The sequence below is a fragment of the Equus caballus genome, chromosome 6, assembly GCF_041296265.1.
Source record: "Equus caballus isolate H_3958 breed thoroughbred chromosome 6, TB-T2T, whole genome shotgun sequence".
NCBI lineage: Eukaryota > Metazoa > Chordata > Mammalia > Perissodactyla > Equidae > Equus > Equus caballus.
The window spans coordinates 50351237-50375957 of NC_091689.1; the positions used below are offsets into that span (position 1 = coordinate 50351237).

A 24721-nucleotide genomic window follows, 5' to 3' on the forward strand; every position below is an offset into this window, starting at 1 on the left:
CCACGGTACAAAATGGAGTCACCGCTGTCAACTCATTGCGTGTAGTAATTGATAATATGAACAGCAAAAAAATCAGCAAGTATGTTGAAAATTTGTGGATCCCCATCAATCAAATTGCCGTAATTGACATTTATAAAACACTTCACCCAACAACAAAAGAATGTGTATTATTTTCAAGTGTACACAAGCTTTCACCGAGATAGACCATATTCTGGTCTGTAAAACAAATTTCTATATATTTTAAAAATTTATATCACACAAGGTCTTTCTTCAACCATAATGAAATTAGACTAGAAATAATAAATAATGAGTGTGTGCGTATGTGTGGGAGCGCTAACGTATGTATGTTTGTGTGAGCATTGAAAATATGTAAGAATACAAAATTTAAACTAACCTAAGCTAAAACAATGCCAGCGTTGTCTTTTGTTTTAAATATCTATCACAGAAAGGATGAAATTATTTTGAGAAATTCAATTTTACATGAATGGAAATAATTCATTGATTAGCATTTGTTATTTTGTTTTTGTTTTTTGGTCACTATGACTGATAGGAATGGTTTTGAAGAATTGATGGACAGCCAAATAACAATCAATGCTGAGGTGTACTGAGCAGTACATGCATGTACCACCTAGTGATGAAAAATAGTACCCACACTAGAACTGAAGAAGTTCAAAAAGAGACATCAAAAAGTGCCTTTAAAGAATATTTCCAGAATATAAATCAAATGTAGAATATAATACTTAAGGTACACCGAAAATTATTGAAGGTATTTGAAACTACTTTGTAAATACTCAATGATGTATTTAATTATATCTGTGACAATGCAAGCGTTGAATGGACCTGGTTGGCCATTAGTGCAAATACACTAGATATCTTGTGTAACTAAGACTGATGAAAGGCCCAATCTAGAAATAATACAGAGCTAAACTGAGCAGCAGTAAAAGAGTTTCCTGTGTGGTTGCATCCAGAGCACTCTTATGCTTGAATTCTGAGCTCACCTATCAGAGTCTCTTGAAGGACAGACAAAGACATTATTAGTCTGTGTATTTCTTTTCTTGTCTTCTTTTCTAGGCTTGTGATCCATATGAAGGACCATCAAAATTTTTAAATTCGAACTTCTGTAATAAGAGTTAAGATCTGCTTCTTCTCGGGATATATTTGCACTCTGCAAAAGTTCAGACATTCAGACTTCTAAAAGTCAGGTATTTGTAACTTCCAAGATATACATTCTATTTCTCAACATGTGTCTTTTAGAATTTTGAGGCAAATTAGATTGAAGGAAACTAAAATTATAGCTTTAAAGACAGATTGATAAATCAATATGAAGGTATATATGTTTTCTTCTAAATTATATATATATGTATATATATGATTTTTAAGTGATGTATATCTATATCTCCTTTTGTATCATTTGGAAGAAAAGGGAATAAATGTATGGGTGACAGTATGAAAGGAAAGGAGAAAAGATTGAAAAAATAGAGATGCTAGGAGGGAAATCAGGTGTACTTGAGTAGTTTTAAAGAAGCTATTCTAATTGTTATTTATTTTCAGTATTTTTTTATTATTACTGTTATTATTTGATATGACATTTTATGACACCTAGAAATTATTGTGATATAAAATAGCAGTTTAAAGAAAAGAAACAGGGAAATACAAACTTCAATTGGGGTAAAGTATAATTAACGTTCCCAAAGAATGTGTTTTTTGATTATGAAGAACTTGGGTATATTATCTTCTAGAAAGACAGTAAAAATACCTCACATGGATTTCTCTCAAATTTTCTAAAACGTTTTAATCAGGAAAAATCTCTTCTAAATTCCTCCCAACCTGGAATTTATTTAGTACACAAAACATTAGTTTTGAAGATAAATTTAACTGTTTTGTATACTGTGTAAAGAAATCTAATAAACAATCATGGCAGTAATAAAGATTAGTAAAATGTATCAAGGAGTTTATAATACAGTGGGGAGATGTTAATGAAAACAAGATAGGAGATAATTGTTAGAATGGTGACAAAGAAGAATGAGAAAAATTGGAAAAAGAGATTAATTGCTATTGAAGGATCTGGGAGTTTTATTAAAGGTGGTGCAATTTGATTTACAGATTGAATAAACTAAAATTATAATAAGCAAATATAGGAGTAAAATATACCAGGGAAAGAAGAATTTGAGGAAAACATGCAGTTTGGAGAAGCATTTATGTTATGTTATTTTGAAAAAGAATAAGTATATCAACAGAATTATGGAAAAATGAAAATAGGTTGAAGTGAAAGATAAGACTGAAAGGAAGACAGGTGCAGGTTAAGTTGTGAAGAAACTTGAATGCCAGCCTGTAAAGTCAAATTCCATCCCACAGAATTCAATAGAGCTGTCAGAGCATCTTTTGCATTTTTACTTATCAGTGAATGATATTTATAGATTTGTAATTGTGAATAGACAACATTAAGGTGACTAAAAATGATGTATCATACCAACTCATTAACTTTTAAAAAATAATACTTTTTCCATTCTTGAAATTTTTTCACGTTTGTAATTATATTCTAACGCGTTATTTGAGTTTATTCCAACACCATTCTATTCAACACCAATTTTACTTACTGATTTCACAATTTACTTTAATTGAAAATATATTTTCTGTTCATTTTTTTCTTATCTCTATCCTTCAGTAATGAATGAGGTAAGAGTAATCTATTCTGATTTGCGACTTCAACATTCATCTCAGCCACAGAGAAGGCAAAGGCCTGAAACATCTGAAAAAAAAGGTTCATTGTGTTTTAGGCATCAAGGTATGTGTGCTTTCTACATTTTCTTATTTTAAATTGCATTTTAAAATATAAAGAATTAATGCACTATCATGCTCATATGCACACATGTGCACATATACACACACAATTTAAATGTTTATCTTCTACTAGAAAAGGAAAATAAACACTTATGAGGACAGATTATGACTTTTTTCCTATGAGATTTAATAATTTTAACTATATCGTAAACCTTAAATCAGTGTTTTTTGGATACGTGAAATATTCAGGGATCCAATTATGTTATTTTCCATTTTCTGTCATTTTAAAATATCAATACTATGCAATAGAATATCTTGGAAATAGAGAACTGAGAAAATGTACAGATAATTTCATTATTCCAACACAGTTGCTGTGATTTTGGGATTATTTTTTCCATGTTTTTTTGATTTATATATTTCTCAGAATAGTGTGTTCAAAGTGTATCTTTTTCAAGTGTCATGCTTCTATCTTGATACACACACTACAATGCTATCATTTTACTGATATATGTGATTACATGGAATTTGATTATCTTCCAATCATTTGAAATTTGCTTTGCTTTGTTTTTTAACTGCTGCTAATTTACATTCCTCAAATGTTCTGAATAGATATGTGGAATGATTAGAAGTGCACTATATATTAATTTACTAGTTCTATTTTGTCTTATGTTAGATGGATCCTCATGACTTTGGCTAAGATGTATTATTTTTAACTATGGCCTCAATTGATTACTTTCCTGTTTTTTAGACTAATTATTACAATGTCATTTGTGATATAGGCATTTACCATGTGACTAATGAGGAAATATCTTCAAATTTTGCTTAATATATTGTTTAAAAAAAAAAAAAAAAAACCTTTTCCATCTCATACTCTCTGCCTATAAGGTATTCAGAAATTTTCTCTTTTTTCATTTCTGATAAACAATTCACTTTACTAGTGTATATAGTTAGCATTAGATTTGTATGGGAAAACTTTATTCATCAAATTATTATTTGTCTGTATGTGCATAAGTATGTGTAAAATAACATACTTCACCATTATTATTATTTTTCCATATAGTCAAAACAGAATGACTTGGAGTCATTATCCTAAGTCTTTTAAATTTATTTTTATCTAACAATATTTTTTAGTTTTTCACGTTTATAAAGTGCTTTTACATATGTAAATCAATATAAAAAAACTCCACAAGGTAAATTCATTTTTATACCCAATATACAAACATAGAGAGCTGTGATGGTTAAGTGGCATCTTTGAAACACAAAAGCCTATAATTGCTGGAACTCAGTCTATGTCTAGAAAATCCAAAGCCTTTTCTCCTCTCAGAATACCCAGATGACTCTCAACTAACTTTTCTAATAAGGAGCTCTAGGTTTTCTGCCTTTTCTAATTTTAACTCAATTTCTTAAAATTCAATCTTTGATACATATATATGTCACTCAGGCACCTACAAATAAGGACTGACATACGTGATGATACATGTTTCACTTCATATTGTGAAAATAAGAATCTATTGATGTTTCTTGAAGTGTTAGTTGAAGATAACTTTTGGCCTTTAGGTGTCACTGTTTAGAAGGGAAAGGTCAAAGGTCAAACTTATTCCAGATGTGTGGTGATGTGTTTACAATCCTGAAGAACAAAACAAATCATGGAAGAGTAGAGTAAGTTTTTAAAGGTATTATCATTCTGAAAGTGCTACATTAATTATTTTGTAAAATTACAACTTACCAAAAAGAGAGAAGAAGGAAATAACTTGGGACACTAATTGTACCATGAAAACTAGTATAAATAAAATTTGAATATATTTCTTTTAAATCATTTTTACACATATATAATTATATGAATGCATACATTAAAAACATTAAAATATACCATATATTATTTAAATAAACTTTCTTCTTTTTCCTTTTTTTATTCTGCTACAGTGTATGTTTCTGTAATATGAATTAGTTAATATGTAATTGGCAAAGAGGGATGTTATTACAGTGTGGAAATCAATTGGTTTATATACAGTTTTCCCCAATATGTTAGCGTTTTGACTACCAAGTAAAAACAGCTTAAGTCCACTAATACAGTTGAATGGAGTAAGCTGTGGAGGAAAGCAGTACTATACACAGTGCCCATTCACGTCTCCTTCTAGCTCATTATTGACTTTGACCACAAGCTCTGTCTTGAAAATGCATGTTGAACAGTTGTTCCTGATCTTTGTGCATTTGCTCTTGCTTTCATAATTCAAACTTTCCATCATTCTTTTCTTTTCTTTATACATATATATTTTTATTGAGGTGACATTAGTTTGTAACATTATATAAATTTCATCTGTACATCATTATATTTTGACTTCTGTATAGACTACATTGTGTTTACCCCAAAAGTCTAATTTCCATATTTCCATTTGTCAAGGAACAAATGTTACCCTTTCACCCTCATCCTAACCCCTGCCCCTCTGGGTAACCACCAATTTGTTCTCTGTATCTATGTGTTTGTTTCCTGTTGTTTTTATCTTCCATTTATGAGTGAAATTGTATGGTATTTGTCTTACTCCATTTGACTTATTTTGCTTAGCATAAAATACCTTCAAAGTCCATCCATGTTGTCACAGAATGCAAGATTTCATCATCTTTGTGGCTGAGTAGAAATCCATCGTACATATAATACCACATCTTCTTTATCCATTCATCCATCAGTGGGCGCTTAGGTAACTTCCACGTCTTGGCTATTGTAAATAATGCAATGAACATAGAGTGCATATATCTTTTTGAAAAATTGTTTTCATGTTCTTTGGATAAATGCTTGGAAGTAGAATAGCTGGATTATATTGTAGTTCTGTTTTTAATTTTTCAAGGAATCTCTATAGAGGCTGCACCAGTTTACATTCCCACCAGCAGTGTACAAGGGTTGCTTTTTCTCTATATTCTCTCCAATACTTGTTATTTTCTTGTCCTTTTAATAGCCTGTCTGACAGGCATGAGGTGAAATCTCACTGTGGTTTTGATTTGCATTTCCCTAATAATTTGTGGTGTCGAACGTCTTCTCCTGTGCCTGTTGACTATCTGTATATCTTCTTTGGAAAAATGTCTGTTCAGATCCTCTTGACTATTTTTTAATAGGATTGGTTGGGGTTTTGTTGTTGAGTTGTATGAGTTCTTTGTATATTCTGAATATTAACCTCTTATCAGATATATGATTTGAAAATATCTTCTCCCAATCAGTATATTGTCTTTTTATTTTTTAAATGTTTTCCTTTGCTGTGCAGAAGCTTTTTAGCTTTATATAGTCCCATTTCTTTATTTTTTCTTTTGTTTTACTTGCCTGAGGAGATATTTCCAAAAAAATATTCCTAAGACTGATGTACCAATGTCAAAAAGCATACTTCCTAGGTTTTCTTCTAAGAGTTTTATGGTTTCAGGTCTTACATTCAAATTTTTAATCCATTTTGAGTTAATTTTGTGCATGGTATAGGATAATGGTCTATTGTCATTCTTTTGTATGTGGCTGTCCCATTTTCCCAACACCATTTATTTAAGAGACTGTCCTTTCTCCATTGTGTTTTCTTGGCTCATTTGTAAAAAGTGAGCTGTCTTAATTGTGTAGGTTTGTTTCAGGGCTCTCAATTCTATTCCACTCATCTGTGTGTCTGTTTTTGCGCTAATACTATGCTATTTTCATTACTACAGCTTTGTAGTATGCTCTGAAATCGGGAAATGTGATGCCTCCAGCTCTGTTCTTTTTTCTTGGGATTGCTTTGGCTATTCAGGGTCTTTTGTTGTTCCATATACATTTCAGGATTTGTTGTCCTATTACTGTGAGTAGCGTCACGTCACTGAGACTTTGATAGGGATTGTATTGAATCAATAGATTGCTCTAGGTAATATGGACATTTTAACTATGTTAATTTTTCCAATTTAGAAACATGGAAGGTCTTTCCACTTCTCTGTGTCTTTGATTTCTTTCAACAATGTCTTATAGTTTTTCAGTATAGAGGTCTTTCATCTCTTTGGTTAAATTTATTCCCAGCTATTTATTCTTTTTCTTGTAATTGTAAACGGGATTGTATTCTTAATTTCTCTTTCTGCTAGCTCATTGTTAGTGTATAGAGATGCAACTGATTTTTGTATATTGATTTTGTACTCTGCAAATTTACTATATTTATTATTTCTAATAGTTTTAGGATTTTCTACATATAAGATCAAGTCATCTGCAAATAGTGACTGTTTCACTTCTTTCTCTCCCATTTGGATCCTTTTTTTTTTCCCCTAACTACTCTGGCCAGGACTTTCAATACTGTGTGAATAAGAGTGGCAAGAGTGGACACCCTTGTCTTCTTTCTGTTCTTAGATGGCTAGCTTTCAGTTTTTCACCATTGAGTATTATTTTGGCTGTGGGTTTGTCATATATGGACTTTATTTTGTTGAGGTGCAGTCTTTCTATAGTCATTTCATTCAGAGTATTTTTTTTATCATAAATGGAAGCTGTATCTTCTCAAATACTTTCTCCGAATATATTGATATGACCATGTGATTTTTATTCTTCATTTTGTTAATGTGGTATATCATGTTGATTGATTTGCACATGTTGAACTATCCTTGCATCCCTGGAATAAATTACACTTGATCATGGTGTATAATCCTTTTAATGTATTGTATTTGATTTGCTAATATTTTGTTGAGGATTTTTGCATCTACGTTCATCAGTGATATGGGCTTGTAATTTTCTTTTTTATGTGTTGTCCTTGTCTGGTTTTGGTATCAGAGTAATGTTGGCCTCGTAAAAATAGTTAGGAAACATTCCTCCTTCTTCAATTTTTTGAAAGAGTTTGACAAGGATAGGCATTAAATTTTCTTTGAATGTTTGGTAGAATGCACCAGGGAAGCCATCTGGTTCTGGGCTTTTGGTTTTGGGGAAGTTTTGGTTACTGTTTCAATCTCCCTACTAGTGACGAGTCATTTCTTCTAGGTTATCCAATTTTTTGGTATATAGCTTTCCATAGTATTCTCTTATAATCCTTTGTATTTCTGTGGTAGCCATTGTAATTTCTCCTCTTTTATTTCTGATTTTATTTATCTGAGACTTCTCTCTCTTTTTTTTCCTAGTGAGTCTAGCTAATGGTTTGTCAATTTTGTTTATCTTTTCAAAGAACCATCTCTTCGTTTCATTGATCTCTTGTCTTTTTAGTTTCTGTTTCATTTATTTCTGCTCTAATTTTTATTTTTTCCTTTCTTCTACTGATTTTGGACCTTATTTGTTCTTCTTTCCCTAGTTTTCTTTAGGTATAATGGGAGATTGTTTATTTGAGATTTTTCCTGTTTCTTGGGGTAGGCCTTTATTGCTATAAACTTCCCTCTTAGTATTGCTTTTGCTGTATCCCATAAATTTTGGCATGTTTTATTTTCATTTTCATTGGTATTCAGGTATTTTTAAATTTCTCCTTTGACTTCTTCATTGACCCAAGAGGCCCATTGTTCAGTAGCATTTTGTTTAATCTTCACGTATTTGTGATTCTTTCAGTTTTCTTCTTGTAGCTCATTTCCAGTTTCATAGTGTTGTGGTTGGAAAAGATTCTTGATATGATTTCAATCTTTTTAAATTGATTGAGATCTGTTTTGTGGCCTAAAATTTAATCTATCCTGGAGAATTTTCCATGTGCATTTGAATAGAATGTGTATGCTGCTGTTTTGGATAGAATGTTCTGCATATATTTACTAAGTTCATCAGGTCAGATGTGTCATTTAAGGCCAATTTTTCCTTATTGATTTTCTATCTGGATGATCTATCCATTGATCTAAGTAGCATGTTAAAGTTCCCCATTATTATTGTGTTATTGTCAATTTCTCTTATTATGTCTATTAGTAATTGCTTTATGTATTTAGGTGCTCCTGTGTTGGATGCATAGATATTTACATGGTATCCTCCTGTTGGATTGTTCCCTTTATCTTTATGTAGTGCCTTTCTTTGTCTCTTATAACAGTTTTTGTTTTAAATTCTATTTTGTCTGATGTAAGCATTGCTACAGAGCTTTCTTTTCATTGCCATTTGCATGGAGCATCTTTTCCTGTCCCTTCACTTTCAGTCTGTGAGTGTCTTTAGATCTGAAGTGTGTCTTTTGTAAGCAGCATATAGATAGGTCTTGGTTTTTTTAAATCCATTCAGCTACCCTACGTCTTTTGATTGAAGCATTTAGTCCATTTACATTTAAGTAACTATTGACTAGTATGTACTTATTGCCATTTTGTTACTTGTATTCTGAATGTTTTTGTAGTTCTTCTCTGTTCCTTTCTTCTTCTCTCTCTCTATTCCCTTATGATTTAATGGCTTTCCTTAGCTTTATGTCTGAGCTTTTTCTAATTACTTTTTGTGTACTTATTATAGGCTTTTGGTTTGTGATTGCCATGAGGTTCATATATAACAACCTATGTATATAGAAGTGTATATTAAGTTGAAGATCTCTTGAGTTTGACCTCTTACTATAAAAGTCCTACACTCTTACTTTCCCCTAACGTTTTATGTTTTTGATATCATATTTTACCTCTTTTATTTTCTTATATCCTTTAACTTCTTGTCTTGGAAAGAGATATTTTTAGTACTTTGTCTTTGTGCTAAATACTACCTTTATATGTGGTTGATCCACTACCTTTACTGTTATTTTCCTTTCCCAATGATTTCTTTTTTGATAGTTTTATTATTCCTCTTTGTTTTTGTGCTGTTTTTCAGGTTGAGTGAATCTGTGCAAGGGCCCCTTAAAAGTGGGGTTTCCTTTCCATGTAGCTCTATAGTTTTCCTGGGCATATTCCCCACTGATTTTCAAAACAAGGTGTTCTGGGGTCTCATCTCTCCCATGCTGGACCTAAGGGCTGGTGTGCCTGATGTGGAGCTTGAATCCCTTGCTCCTCTAGGAAAAGTTCTGTACATTTGAGATCACTCCCAACGATGAAGTGCTGTGGGTAGAGTGTGGTCTTTTTCCTCAGCAGGATTGTATCTCTGCCTCTTCCACCCCTCTTGATGTTGTCCCTTATTGTGGAGGTTCTTTTCATTCAGTTTCAAGATCTCCCTCAGAGAAAATAATTCCACATGTAGTCTTAGATTTGTTGTGTTTGTGGGAGGAAGCAAACTCAGGATCCTCCCATGCCACCATCTTCCAAAAGTTCTGCTCCATCATCTCTTAGTTGTTCTTTTAATAAAATGCAGGTTTACTGTGCAGCTCTTGTTTTCATATGATATAGAATACTTACATTCTCTAGTGCCTAAATATTGGAGTGTCTTTAGATTCAGCCTACCTGCTTATCTTTCATTTTTACATTTGCTCTCTAGGGATTCATTGAGTCTTTTGGCTTTAAATATCATCTACATGCTTATGACTCTAAATTTATACATCTTGGATTTCTCCCCTGAATTTCAGACTATGTAGTATCCTAATCCAAATCACCTCTTGGATGTTAATAGAAATTTCAAACATGTATCCCAAATGGAATTCCTGATATTACACCCCTAAATGCTCTCTTATACTTTTCTCCACTTAATATTAGTTACAACTGCATGGTTTCAATTATTCACAACAAAAGACTTGAAGTTCCTCCTTGATTCATCTTATTTGCTCACAAGCTGCATCAGTCAATCCTGTCAGCTTTTCCTTTAAAATATTTACCACATTTACCATCCTGGCAACACTCTGTTCCTAGCTGACATTTTCTCTTTTGTCTTATTCTAGTAGATGCTTACCTGATCTCCTTCATTCTGTTCTCAAACCCCTTTCCACATTCACATTCTCTTCCTCATCCCATATTTGTAGTAAAGAACAACCAGGTTCAGCCAATTGAAACATGAATTATATTGTCATTCATTAGCTTAAAAGACCCCAGTAGCTTCCTGGTTCACCCAGAGAAAAAGCTGAATTCTACTCTCTGTACGGCCATCAAATATCTGACTTCTGTTGGGTAGTTATGATTCACGTTTTCCCATTTTTTAAATAATAATAATGGATGCTTATTTTTCACTTACTATGAACCAGGAGCTCTTCTAAGGATTTAAAATGTTATAATGTGTTTAACCCTCTCAACAATCCTATGGGTTAGGCCCTATTATCACTTTTTTACAGATGAGAAAACTATGGCAAAGAGAAATTAAGTAAGTTGCCCAGGTTACATGGCTAGTAAGTGGCCTTGAGTCCAGTGTCTTTACTTTTAACCTCAGTGCTATGCTGGACTGATTAATTTATGATCACTCCTCCATCTTCTTTGTGCCTTTCAAAACCCATATTTATCTATACTCCTCTATTTTCTTTCTTCTCATTCTGTCTTTTCAGTTTATACATTTTAATTCTTTACTGATTTTTAACAGAGTTTCAAGACAGAACAATGATCAATTCCCCAAATGACTATTGTTCCTTCAGTAAAGGAGTGCTTATGGAGACTGAAATAAATTTGATATTATAGTTATTCATTTCATGAGTAACATCTCAAGTCTGCTATGATTTAGTGAACTTGTATGTCGCAAAGATCTGTTTCTCCGCCTGAAACATCTGTCTCTGAACTGAGACTTCCCTGAAAAGTTATAATTCCTTCTTTTGATTAATTTCCTAATTTTTGCTTGATGTTATTGACATGTTACAAATATCCAATGGCTTAAGCCTAATCCATCCTTCTTAAACATTTTTTTCTAGCAATAGTCCATGCGTTCTGCAGTCTTAGTAAAATCGCATGTCTGGTCAGACCTGAGGTAATGATTTAAATCTAGGGTGAAGGTGGAGAATGGAAAGGTACTCTAAGTATAACCAATAAATTCTGCTTATGTCCACCTTCTGATTGAAATAGGCAGAGTCCAGTCTTGCTTAGACACACATCTTAAATAGAAAAACAAAAGAAACATAGGAATTTGCAGAGGAACTCCAATTTTATATATACTTTAGAGGGAATTTTATTATAAACCATAGTGATCTTTGTCACAGTTGATGTTTTTGTCTTTTGCCCACATCTCTTACAGGATAAATATTCTCTGAGAACTCTGCATATCTTCCTAATTTGAGTAATAGCACATTCCTGAGGCTCTTAAATCTCTACTTCTACCCATGTAACCCAACTGAGCTCTTTATTATGTAGATTAATTTTCATTTTAAAAGTATTCATCTATTTTTTGAAATAAAATGACAGAACACCTGAAAATCAAACTGGGGAAAAAAGAGATATTTTTTACATCTTGGGAAAGAGAAATAAAAATAATCTGAGTGGTTAATGACAAAATTCTCTTGGGGAAGGAGGGAATAGTCACATATTTATAAATATGTTCTCTACTATGATTACATCAGTATTTTGCACAAATTTGATGTTTGAAGTGAAAGACATGAAACTCAGTCAGATGAACATAGGATGGCCACAGGTCCACTGTTTTTCACTGATTCCACTCTGACAAGTGGATTTAGATAATTTTATTGGAGAGTGAAAAATGTAAATTCAAGAAAATGATAGTCTTTTTTCTGCTTTGTTGAGTCTACTGACAAGTCCATAAAGCAAGTTATTTATCTCTGATTCCATGGTTTTTATTCATAGCATTTCCATTTTATGCTTCTGGGAAATTTCATATCTCTGCTGAAATGCCCCATATATTTATGCTGATTTCCATTTTTCTCACTAGATGCTATAACCTATCAATCATTGTTATTTCAGATTTCCTGCCTAGAAATTACAATAACTGATCCATCTCCAGATCTGGTTTTCAATGTACACTTTTAAAAAATGTGTCCTACTTAGTGCACAGTATATTGCAGAGGCAGGCAGATTTTCTGTCCCTTCCTCTGTGACATCTGTCCTGTATTGGTGGATCCCACATATGAGGAAGTTTCCTCTCTCTCTCCCAGCTAAGGTCCTTTGCTTTGTATCATTTAAGGATCCTGGGCATAAGCTGGTTTTCTGCCCTCTTTCTAGAAGCAGGTGGCTTTTACCTATCGTCAGTGCAGGGGATGGGGAAGACTAGATTTCCACTTTTTCCCTCAGTAGTAGCTGAACTTTTCCTAGAATGGGTGAGGTGGCAGGTGGTGGTGGTGGAGCATTTATTACTAATTCCCCAGTGGTCACTTGCCTTTATCAAGGTCCTAGAGTCAGGACCCCCAAGACATAAGGTGGGTTTTATGTTTGTGCCTCAGGGGCAGCCATTTACTACTTTTTACTTAGGCAGGGCTCAGAGCAGGGATCATCTCCAGATTTACCCACTAAATCCACAGCTTTGGCAGACCCTGGAGACCTGCACCACAAAAAGGAGATCTCTCAGTTCTTCTGAACTTTCTTTATCTTTCCATAGCACCCAGTGGAAGCCAACAGAGAATAATTGGCAATCGTGTGTGAACACCCATTGGTCTATGGCTACAAGTGATTCTAAAGTCTCATGACAACCTACTCTTAGCCTTGAATATTTGTTAAAATTCTTCACTGCTTTTATGGCTGCCACGTTTCTTCCTATGCTTTGCCAAAGGTGAAGTAGAGTGTGTGTCCCATCTTTCCACAGAAATGGGGCTTCTCATCTGTTTAGAATTTAGTTCACATGATTGCCTTTTGAATTCTATTGTCTCATTTGCTTAAAATGTTATGATTTTGTAGATTATCTCCCTTTTCTCTATTTTTAGTATGCAAACTATGTTTTTGTGTAGTTTACTACACCTAAAATGGAAGCAGAACTCTGAATAAACATTTAGAAGCTGATGTCTCAAATTATATTTATCTCTTTCTGTAGATTGTCCTACTCCAGCTTCTTCATGGAAATTGATTGCAGTGATTCTGTGCCTCATTTGCCTGATGCTTCTTTTGTCTGTCGGAATCTTAGCCATAAAGTGTAAGTCACTAAGTAAAATAGAAATCTGCTTTTCCAGTACTCACATAGTGAAATCTGTTAAAGATAATACGTTGTTTTAATTAATTCAACCCCTTGACCAAATATAATATTCTCTACCCAGAACTGAAGATGATTCCTTGGAGACATATCAAATTATTGTTTATTTTTAAGCATATTGTGAACCTTACTAAAAGCCTTACTATTTGTTCTCATGTTTCCTTTATCAGAAATTCCTTTTTAAAAAGTCTTTCTCTGCATATGAAAAACTTACTCACACTGTTGTCAGAACAAAGTTTCGTTCTTCTGTGATCAATTGCGATAGGAAATTGTCATCCTTAGCTTTTTTCTTTGTGAGGAAGATTGGTCCTGAGCTAACATCTGTTGCCAATCTTCCTCTTTGTGCTTGAGGAAGACTGTCACTGAGCTAGCATTTGTGCCGATCTTCCTCTATTTTATGTGGGATGCCACCACAGCACGACTTGATGAGTGGTGCTAGGTCCACATCTGAGATCTGAACTTGTGAACCCTGGGCCACAGAAGCAGAGCACGCAAACTTAACTACAACATCAACTGGGTTGACCCCTGTAATTTGATTTTTATGTTTATGATTCTATTACATTTGAGTTCTTTGAAGCAAATGATGTTTCATTAATAATTTTTGCATTTCCATATTCAGTACAGTGTCTTGCACATAGGAATGTCCAATTATTTTCTTTTTGAGTTAAAAAGAAACTGTCCTTTCTGAATTCTTTTCAGTGAATCAGAAGTCATTTCAAGCAGAAAGATGTCTGAGAAATCTTTCCTCCAGCAAGGAAGCAGATAAAACAGGTAGTTTTGGAAGTGTCTCTGAGTGATAATTTTGTTTGCAGGAGAGAGAAGAGAATTAACTATGTATCAACTATTTTCTTGATAATGATACATGTAAGCAGATATGAGTCAAATCTACTTGTATATCAAAGAGTATTTCTCACGGAGTCATATATACATTATTTATACAGTCAAATGATGATGCTATCAAATGATCACCTAAGGGTGAATGAAATATTTTGACAAGGCGTCATCATCAGTTTTTATTGGGTAGATATCTATTTATAATTTTTTTCTGTACTTGTTATATAATTTTTGAAACATAGCTTTTTAAATAAATGCACTCGTTTCATTTTAATTTTGAAAAACAAAGAACATTATAATGACAATTTTAACAGTTAAATATATTGGATATGTTTCTAATTTTGTGATTTAAAAAAATTTTTTTCCCAATATGCATCTTATGAATCTTGAAGACTAAAATGTTTTGATGAGGTGAATTATTAATTTAAGATCAATCTAATGCTAAATTTAAGTGTACACTGCCTATAATGAAAAAGTCAAATGATGTTTTTGTTTGTAGATGGTAGATTTGCTATGCGAAATTATTGGATGTGAATTGCACTGATGGAAGGCATTCAGTTATATTCTAATTTTTTTAATAGTTTGGAAATATCCTACATGTTCAAACAACTGGCATCAGCATGGAGAAAACTGCTACTATTTTTCAAGAAACATGTTTCCTTGGAAAGAATGTCAACGTTATTGTGCTGGTTTAGCATCAAGATTCCTTAAATTGAATATTCAAGAAGAGATGGTAAAAATATTTCTTTCATAAATTTCAGTATTAAAACATTTTAAGAATGACAGCACTCACTCAAATTTTATATTCTTTTGAAACACTTTCTATACTGCAGTCACAGAAATCTTTAAAATATGACTGTAATTTTGAATGCATCCTTTAATAACACTTGAGTAGCTTTTCTCAGCATTTAGGGAAAAGTACAAATAAAATGCCTATAAGGTTAACTTGTAATCTGATTCTTTCTTATTTCTCTGGCTTCCTCGGCTGTTAAGGACTCTCAACAACACTATTCTAAGAGAAGCATGTCACGGTCTCCAGCTGTATTGTAGTTCTTTAAATTCCTCCTTGTTCTCCTGGGCTCTTTCATGTTCTTGTTTCATCTGCATGTGACAAATTTTATGCCCTTCACATTGCATGCAAAACTGTCTTCTCTTGGGTAATGCATCCTTGTTTCTAAGATTTTAGCTTATTAGTTAATCCCCTTGAAAAACATTCTTGGTTCACCAAGACCTGTTAAAACTCCCTACTCATTCTTCTGCTTTGATCCTGTATTTCCACTCTTGTAGCTTGTGTCACTACTTATTACACAGGCTCAATTAATGTTGTTCTATTTTTCTATGTTTTTCTAATCTAAGTGACTACAGCTATAAGACTGTTTCCTTACTTTTACAACCCATAACCTAAGAAAATGCCTAGAATAAAATGTAGGCTAAAAAAATAATTTCTTGGTCAATAAATGTCATTAGCTATTGATATCCAGCTTATGCATAAAGAACCTAGGATTAATCCCTCAAATTCTTTCTATATAATAGAACAGAGATTCCAAAGGGAAATTTATAAATGAAATATACATATGTAAACCATTATATTCCTCTCTCTAGAGAAGTTTCATTTTCTGATTTATTTTCCTTTCACTCTTTGCAGGATTTTGTCATAAAATTGTCAAAAATGCAATGTGATATGCGTCAAGAAAAGTTTCTGATCAGTTTATACTACAACAGCAAACAACTGAAATGGGTTTGGTTAGATGGCACAGATCTTACCCTGGACAAGTAAGTCTCCTGCTGTTTTAAAATTTCAGTCCAGAATAATGTTATTTTTTTCCAAATCTAAATATCTAGTGTGGATACGGGCAGATGTTAGATTTCATATCAGCTGTATCCATAATAAATTAACCAGGAAAAGACAGGATAGATGGAGAAAGGGAGTAAAATAGTTACTGTACTAAGCTAAACATTTTACTTTCATAACTCATTTAGATTGTTTATCTGTTCTATGATTGAGGTATTATCATTGTGCATTTTATTAAAAGGTAATTGAATAAATAAACTTGCACAAGACTACAAAGTGAGTACATATCAGATTTGCCATTTTAATTTTAATCTGGTTTTTAGACTCCAAGACATGTGCACATAATGGAATTTTCTAAAAGTTTGCTCTCTACCTTTCTAGGACTCAGCCGTTGTACTTCAAAGTGGTTTGCTGGGGACCTCATAACAAATTACCACAAACTGGGTGGGTTAACACAACAGGAATTTTTTTTTTCACAGTTCAGAGGACAGAAGTCTGAAAAAAGTGTTGGTAGAGTTAGTTCCTTCTGAAAGCTGCTTTCTCTTGGAGGAGCTAGTTAAACTTTGCATGGAGTAAGTTAGTTGTTATTGATGATTAACATTTTTGTTATACCATATATATTGCAGAATTTATTTATTAACGTACTAATGTATAAAGAAAATATGGTAAAGCTCAGAGAAAATGGAAGCTACTTTTAAATTGTCTGAGGCCACAGAGAGGATAGCTGGCAATTCTTGGCATCATTTAAATATATATATCCAGTTTCGCATTGCTTTCTTCTCTGCATCTCTGTGTGCCCATTTCTCTCTTACAAAGATAATCTCACTGGATTTAGGGCCCAATCCTGTATGATTTGATCCTGATCCTTACCTTAATTATATCCACAAAGAACCAATTTCCAAATAAAGTGACATTCTGAGGTTCTGAGTGGACATAAATTTTAGGGGGACACTATTCAACATACTTTCTTTAAGATTTCTAAGCCTCAACTCAGATGATTTCGGTAGGCTATCTGGAAGTTAGAGGTATAAAATTGCATTCTAAAAATGAATTCCATGATATTATAATATACAGCTAGTTTAAGATCCATTACACAACAATAATATACCTCAACTTAATATTGCAAATATTTTGACCATGGCATAGAAACCTCTCAGGACTTTCTCCTGCACTGTGAAATCAAATCATCAAAAATTGAACTGAGGGAAAGACAAGACTTCTGACTACAAGTGATAAAATTAGCCAAAATAGGTGATTCAAATATTAGCAATAAAATTCTCTTACTAATAAGTTTGGAAAAACCAAATATCCTTATACAGCTCTCCTGGAAAAGTGATAGCAATTGTCGACAATTAATTATATATGCAGTTAACCACATTTTTATCAGATTACGGATGCAGTAGTGGTTGAAGATTTGAAACAATGCAATAATTCTGAATTATTGTAGAACAAATATCTGCATATCAAGTGCCCATATAGCCACTCCATGTTATACTCTATTGTATATGAACATGTTTATGAAATTTAGTGAGACTTGTGCAGCAGCAAATTGATTATGAAAATTAGAAATTTTAATATGCTGTTTTGACGAGTTATGTTTTTCAAGATCATATCTTTCCAATCTACCATTCTAATCTAAACACCATTTCAAACACCTGTATATACAATATATACTTATATACACATCCAATATACTACAAAAATGTTTGCAGCAGTCAATCTATAAAACTGATGAAATTTCCCATTCTATCATTTCCAAAGTATCTAATTCACTATATGGACCATTTATCATTCATCTCCACATTTCTTTTTCATGTCTTTTGCTTTAAAATTGATATTTTTCTTTCTAGCCCAAATTCCTACTTATTGATTTTTCATTTTATTTCTTACTAACACACCACTATACGACTCCGTATGTGATTCTCAATGTGAACAGGTATATCTCTATGTGTGAAAATGCCAGTTTAGCAAGACTCTGGGAAATGCAGAAATACCAACACCCTGGTTTTCCAGTTTTCACTTCCACAGTTTAATATAGTAAGCAATTAATAGCGCAGGCTCTGAAGCTAAACTGCCCAGGTTTACATCTTGGCTCTGATACTTGGGTTATCTTAGTCTCGTGTTTTAGTTTTTGTTCCATCATCTATAAAATGTGGTGAATAATAGAACCTACTTCCTAGTGTGGTGGTGAAAAATACATTAACTGATAAATTTAAGCATGTGGAAAGTGTCTGACACATAAGAACTCAATAAAAGTATTATCTCCCCTTCCTCCCCTGCTTCCCCTTCCTACCCCAAGTCTTAAGAGTAAATTAATGTCAAATAAATTTTTTAATATATGAATATAATTTAAAAATATGATTTCTACTTTGAAATAATATGAATAACATATGCAAGATTCTTCACAATATGCACACACTTAACAGATGTGATTTTCTAATGCAAAACCTGTGTTCAAATTAAGACTTCAGATTTGCCCAGATTTCTGAGTGATTGCATATTCATTTCCAATTGCTGCACCTAGTATAGTAATTGCATGTCCTCCTTCAGGAAATTATAGCTCGTATTTCGTGAGATCTGTCTGAATTGCTTTGATTCTCATTGTTATATTCAAATATTTGATCTTTTGAAATGATTACTTATACTTACTACTATAGAGGATTCTTATCTCTACTCTGTAAGGAGCAAGCTAGACTGTTCCAGAAGAGAGTATGCTCTTATTGATAATTAATAATAATTTTATTGTACAGTAATTTTGTAATTACAGTACTATATATTTACAGTAGAATGTGTTTATCAAAATGCTAATGTATAAAAGAAATATAGTAAACTCCAGTGAAAATGGAAGGTACTCTGAAATTGTCTGAGGTCACAGAGATGATAGCCAGAATTAAAGGCATTGTTACCATCTCAATTCCAGATTTGATATTAAACTTTGAATGACACAATATGTTTGTTATTTGTATTGTTAGAGAACTTGGAAAGTGACATTTCTGCTTCTTTAGAGCTATATTAAAATGTTATGGATTTTAAAAATACGATTGATACATAAAGCAAATTCAGCATTTAATGGAAAGCATTTTCTCTTCTAGGCTTCAAATTCCAGGACATGTGAATGCTAATAATAAATGTGTACATATAAAATATGGCCAGATGAACGCTGAAGATTGCCAAAGTTATGGCTATTGTATCTGTAAGAAGACAACATATTCAGATTAGATGAAATACATCAGAAAGAAAAAAAATGATCACTTGAGATTTCCCAGTGTGATGACTTCAACTATGTGAAAAATTTATTTAGCTAAAAATAGATTCCATTAAACATTGAAGTCCAAATATTATTCTTTGACTCTACTTCATAATATATAACAGGATAAATATAATAAACCATATATTAGAAGTGTGGATAATACAACGAAATTAAGGAATATGAAGGAATATTATTCTCACAGAAATATTAAATAAACCCTTCCATTACTAAGACAGAGGTATCAAATAAATTCAGTTTAAGATGTTCAAATCTTCCAGTACTTTCTTTTCTTTTTTTTTTTTTTTTTTGAGGAAGATTAGCCCTGAGCTAACTGCTGCCACTCCTCCTCTTTTCACTGAGAAAGTCTGGCCCTGAGCTAACATCCATGCCATATTCCTCTACTTTATATGTGGGATGTCTACCACAGCATGGTGTGCCAAGCAGTGCCATGTCTGCACCCAGGATCCAAACCAGTGAACCCTGGACCGCCGAGAAGCGGAAGATGTACACTTAACCGCTGTGCCACCAGACCGGCCCTTCCAGTACTTTCAAAATAAATTTTGCCACCATAATTTCATACTTATGCTTAGGTTTATATAAATTATCAGTCTTTTTTTGTCTCATTATGGTCATCTGTGAGAGGAATGAATTATCAGAGAAAGAAGATAAAATTCCCTGATAAAATGAATCTTAAAGAAAAATTACATTTTTGACAAGATAGAAAATGTGGTTTAAAAACGTTTATAGAGAGCTGAGAGATATTAAAACTTTGTTAGCTACATGAGGCACAGAGAATGGGAAAATAGATAGTCTCCACTGGAGTGGAATAAATGGACAGAATTGACTTCATTCAAAAACAAGGATTTTTTTCCTGCCATTGGTCAGGCACTGAGCTGTAAGCGCTGGAGATACATGGTCATACAAATTCAAGAACTCTGTGTGCTTGCACGGAGCTCGCAAACTAGAGGGGAGGATAGACATTAATAAAGTAATCACATTAATAAATACGCTAATAAATAAAATCAGTCCTTAGGAAGGGAGAAAAGATAGTTATCAGGTTATAACCAAGAACCTGATCTGGACTGAAAAGTTAGTGAAAACCTTCCTGATACAGCAATATTTACAGAGAGATCCGAATAGTTTTATTAACAAAAGAAGGAAGGGATACAAGAGGTAAGAGTACTTTAGAGAGAAAAACACGCAAGCAATATAAGGAAAGGCCTTGTGTTGGAATGAAGATCAGGTGGCTAGATTTTAGAGTTGGAAGGGGAAAATGGTCTGATATGATCTGTGAGGAGAAAAAAAGAAACCAGAAACACAGAGCTTTGAAAACTATGAGAAAGACTTTGACTTCTTCAGGGTATTCTCAATCCTTAAACTCACCCAAACTGACATAAAATAGAACAGAGAATCCAAATCCATACACAGTCACAAACAAGGTTGCTGAAACCACCAGATCATATGGGGCCACAGACAAAAGTTTTTAGATACCTAAAGTGTACAACTCCTCTAAAAGAAATATAGCACAATAAAATTTCTATTTCATATGATAAGATTAACAGCACAGATTTAACAAACATTTAAAATAGACATTTCAAGAAATCCCTCAATGAGATAAAGGAAAATATTGGTAATGTAAAGCAGGGACTCAATAAATAACATTTCTACTTCCAAATAAAACATAGTAGACAAAGAAAAGTCAAAACAGGAAAAGAAGGATCTTTTTAAAAGTTTTTAAAATGCATCTTTTAAGGAATCAAAGACCTATGGAATGATTACTAAATTAGCTTAAATTCCAGAGTAGGGATCCCAAGTTAGCAATTTGTCACTGTTGTTACTGTTTTTTGTGGATCAGAGCTTGGCCAAGGCAGAAAAATCTATGTCCGAGGAAAGAAAAACTGACAAAGCTTTTAGGAGTGACGTGGACTAGAGTGACAATACTGGAGATTTGAAGGTTCTCAAATCGTCACTTTTTCCACAAGCCACTTGCTAAATTCTGAGACAAAACAAAGAGAGGACTGTGAAACAAAGTGAAAAGATTCTGAAAAAAAAAAAACAAAAAAACCTCCCAAAGTTTTCTGGTTTTTAGTCTTTAACAGACTAGCCAGAAGAAGGGGCCTTAAATGAACGAACAAACAAATAACAGTATATGAAAGCCAAGGATGGAATGGTGAACTGATAGTAGAGATCTACAATGCAGTCACACCCAGTGACAGTGACTGATTCTAAGAATAGATAAAAGCTAATGATGAGGGGTCAGTGAGCTGAAGAGTAGAAAGAAAGATTTCTTGGACTCTCAAGGTCTGGCATAGTGCTCTTTTATTTAGAGAATAGTGTGGAATAGCATGGGAACAGGACCTACGGGCAGTAAAGAGCTGCTGCTACAGGCATGGGGACAGGACCCATGGGCAGTCAGAGCTGCTGCTGCTGCTGCTGCTGCTGCAAACATGGGTTGAGGGTAGGGCTAAATTTAAAGCATAGGTATGTGAGTTATCTCTTTACAAGACAAAGGGAAGAATATGTAAAAAAAGTCATTAAAATGGTATCAGTGCAGGTGGGGTCTGGTTATTGGGTGGTCCTATAACTTTAGATAAGAATGGGACCAGATTAAGTCAGGATGTCCTGTGCTTCCCAGAGGATGTTGGTGGTGGGGGGAGTCAGCTTCGTGAGGTTACCAGACAAGCACAATAAACAAGACTTAAATCCTTGCCGTCCCCATTAAGAGTTTCTAGAGATAAGGTCATCCCCCCTTCAGCCTAAAATAATCCTCATCAGCTAAGACACCAAGTTTGTCCCTTGGCAGATGGCCATGACCTCAGGACAGAAAAACTAGTTGTGATTTTACTGTTCACAACAGAAAAAAATGACAAAACTGGAGAATGGTGGGATCTTAAATGCGTGGCTGTTATCACCCTCAAGATATTTGCCAAACTTTGATGCTGTGTCTGGTAAGATGTCAAATAATCAAAATGAAAATAACTCAAGGGAAGAACTGAATTTCTTATCGATTACAGGGCTGGAGGAACTCAGTGTTACCAAAACTACTAATTTACCCTCTAATTCCCTCATTAAAGCGATTTCATCCCCACACTATCCACTTAAAAGAAAATTAAAAGAGAGAAGGCTTTCTGGTGGGAGATAACTTTCATCTAGACCTCTGTGGTTCTTTTATACACAATACCTGACATCTAACAGACAAAAATTACACGACTTTTAAAAAAGCAAGAAAATATTATCAATAATCAAGAACAACACACACACAAGAGATTCAGATAGACAAATGATCCATACATGGGATTAACAGACCAAAACTTTAAATTAACTGATAAATGTATTCAAGAATTATAGAAAAATAGGTAAAATAGATGTTATAGTTAAGAATTTCACCAGAAAAAATGAATGTAAAAAAACCTCCAACAAATGGATATTATAAAACTGAAAAGCTGTCATACCTGAAATTAAGAATTCCGTGGCTAGGTTAAATAGCAGATTGAAACAAAAAATGTAGTATTGATGAACTCAAAGACTGGTCAGTATAAAAAACATGAACTGAAGTATAGAAACAAAACAAAGTAGAAAAATAAAAGCAGATAAATGGATGAATAAAATGTGTTACATAATCAACAGGACAAATGCATGTGCAACTGGAGTCATGGAATGAGAGTGGAGAATGAATGGGACAAAAAACCAAAACAAAACCTGGAAAACTCAGGACAGGATAAACATAAACCAAGGCATATCATAGTCAAAATGCTGAACACAAAGATGAAGAGAAAATGTTAATAAGTAGCCAGAAAAAGAGAGCAAAAACAATAAGCCAGGCAGTGAACCTCTTAATAGAAATAATGGAAGGAAGAATTTAATGGCATTTCACTTTGAAAATGACAAACCAAAATAGCTGCCAAAATAATATTTTGCATTCAGTAAGACTATTTTTCAAAAATTAAGGTAAAATAAAAATACTTAAGAAAAATCAAACCTGCAATTCATCAATAGCAGCAGACCTGATGTAATGGAGGTGATAAGTGACAGCTCTGATGTATGTATGTGTGTGTGTATATGATATGTATGTGTGTGTATATACATATATGTATATATGTGTATATAAATATATATACATATACATATGTGTACATATATAGACTTGTATGTGTATGTATATGTATATTTATATATACACTAATCAGATTTACTGATGTGTTGGATGCAGAGTATAAGAGAAAGAGAAGCTTCAAGGATGACTTCAGGGGGCTTTTTGTTTGTTTATTTTGGCTTTTTATTTCACACTTACAAAAAGCCTGAAAAAGTAGTACAAAAGATTATTGTACACCTTTTACCTAGATTACTTAAGTTAAACTATCATATTTGCTATATCCTTCCCCCCCTGGCTCTTCCTTTCTCTTTCTCTCTCCCGTTTCTCTCATTCTCTCTCTCTCTCTCATGATATTTGTCTTTGTATCCAAGAAATTTGGAAAGTTATTTGTCAAAATTTTTTAAAAAGTGAGTTGAAGTTGCTTTCCTTCAAAAAGTACTAGTATTGTTAGTAGGCTGATCATTATTGCTGTTGAACTACTTTAGATACATTTTTGAATGCGACATTTTTGAATGCAACACTTTTGGATTTTGTTGTTAGGCAGGCTTTAGGCTGTAAGCTTAAATGAGGGCTCATTGGTGGTTATGAATGCTCAAAGGAGGGTTTTATTTTCTCCTCCATCTTTTCAGAGGTCAAGACTAGTGCAGGAAAGGCAAAACTTTACCTCTACTCATCTTAGGCTTTCAGGTGGGTCTCCTTAGCAAAAAGACCAATTAACAAGAGAAAAAGTTTATTAACACATGCAGTCCATGTCACTTGGGAAAAACCTAAAACAAAGAGTAACTCAAAGGAGAGGCTTAGAGATGCAGCTCATATAGTATCTTCAACAAAGAACAAGACAAAGAACAATCTGTAGAGAAGTGATAGGACAAAGACAAGCAATTTTAAGCTTCCAAAGGTGGCAAATTGTGGGAAGGTAAATATGTGGGAGGAAAGTAATGGAGTAAGGTTTGTTTGCAGATTCCTGGGCTGATAGGAGTCTGTCTGCAGTAAAGGAGAATTTATATCTTGCCCTTAGGCAGAAAAACAGAAAGGTAGAGAGACCATTTCCTGTGTTCACTGCTTTTTGTGTGTGTGTGTGTGATAAAAGGAAACCACTGA

General features: G+C 33.3%; 1 protein-coding gene across 1 annotated transcript; it reads left to right on the forward strand.

The window, feature by feature from the left end:
- Window positions 1–967: 967 nt before the first annotated feature.
- LOC138924652 (natural killer cells antigen CD94-like) lies at window positions 968–19617 on the forward strand. Its single transcript, XM_070269874.1, has 7 exons — window positions 968–1202; window positions 2666–2785; window positions 13496–13594; window positions 14351–14422; window positions 15067–15218; window positions 16131–16258; window positions 19370–19617. The coding sequence occupies exons 2-7, from the start codon at window positions 2668–2670 to the stop codon at window positions 19494–19496; spliced, it is 696 nt and encodes a 231-aa protein (XP_070125975.1). The 5' UTR covers window positions 968–1202; window positions 2666–2667; the 3' UTR covers window positions 19497–19617.
- The last annotated feature ends 5104 nt before the right edge of the window (window positions 19618–24721 follow it).

What these genes read in the sequence shown, in the direction of transcription:
- LOC138924652 (XM_070269874.1), top strand. Translation starts at nt 2,668, where the DNA reads ATGAATGAGGTAAGAGTAATCTATTCTGATTTGCGACTTCAACATTCA. An exon ending in ATTGTGTTTTAGGCATCAAG is followed by an intron (nt 2,786 to 13,495) that starts GTATGTGTGCTT and finishes CTCTTTCTGTAG; the next exon opens with ATTGTCCTACTCCAGCTTCT. An exon ending in CGGAATCTTAGCCATAAAGT is followed by an intron (nt 13,595 to 14,350) that starts GTAAGTCACTAA and finishes AATTCTTTTCAG; the next exon opens with TGAATCAGAAGTCATTTCAA.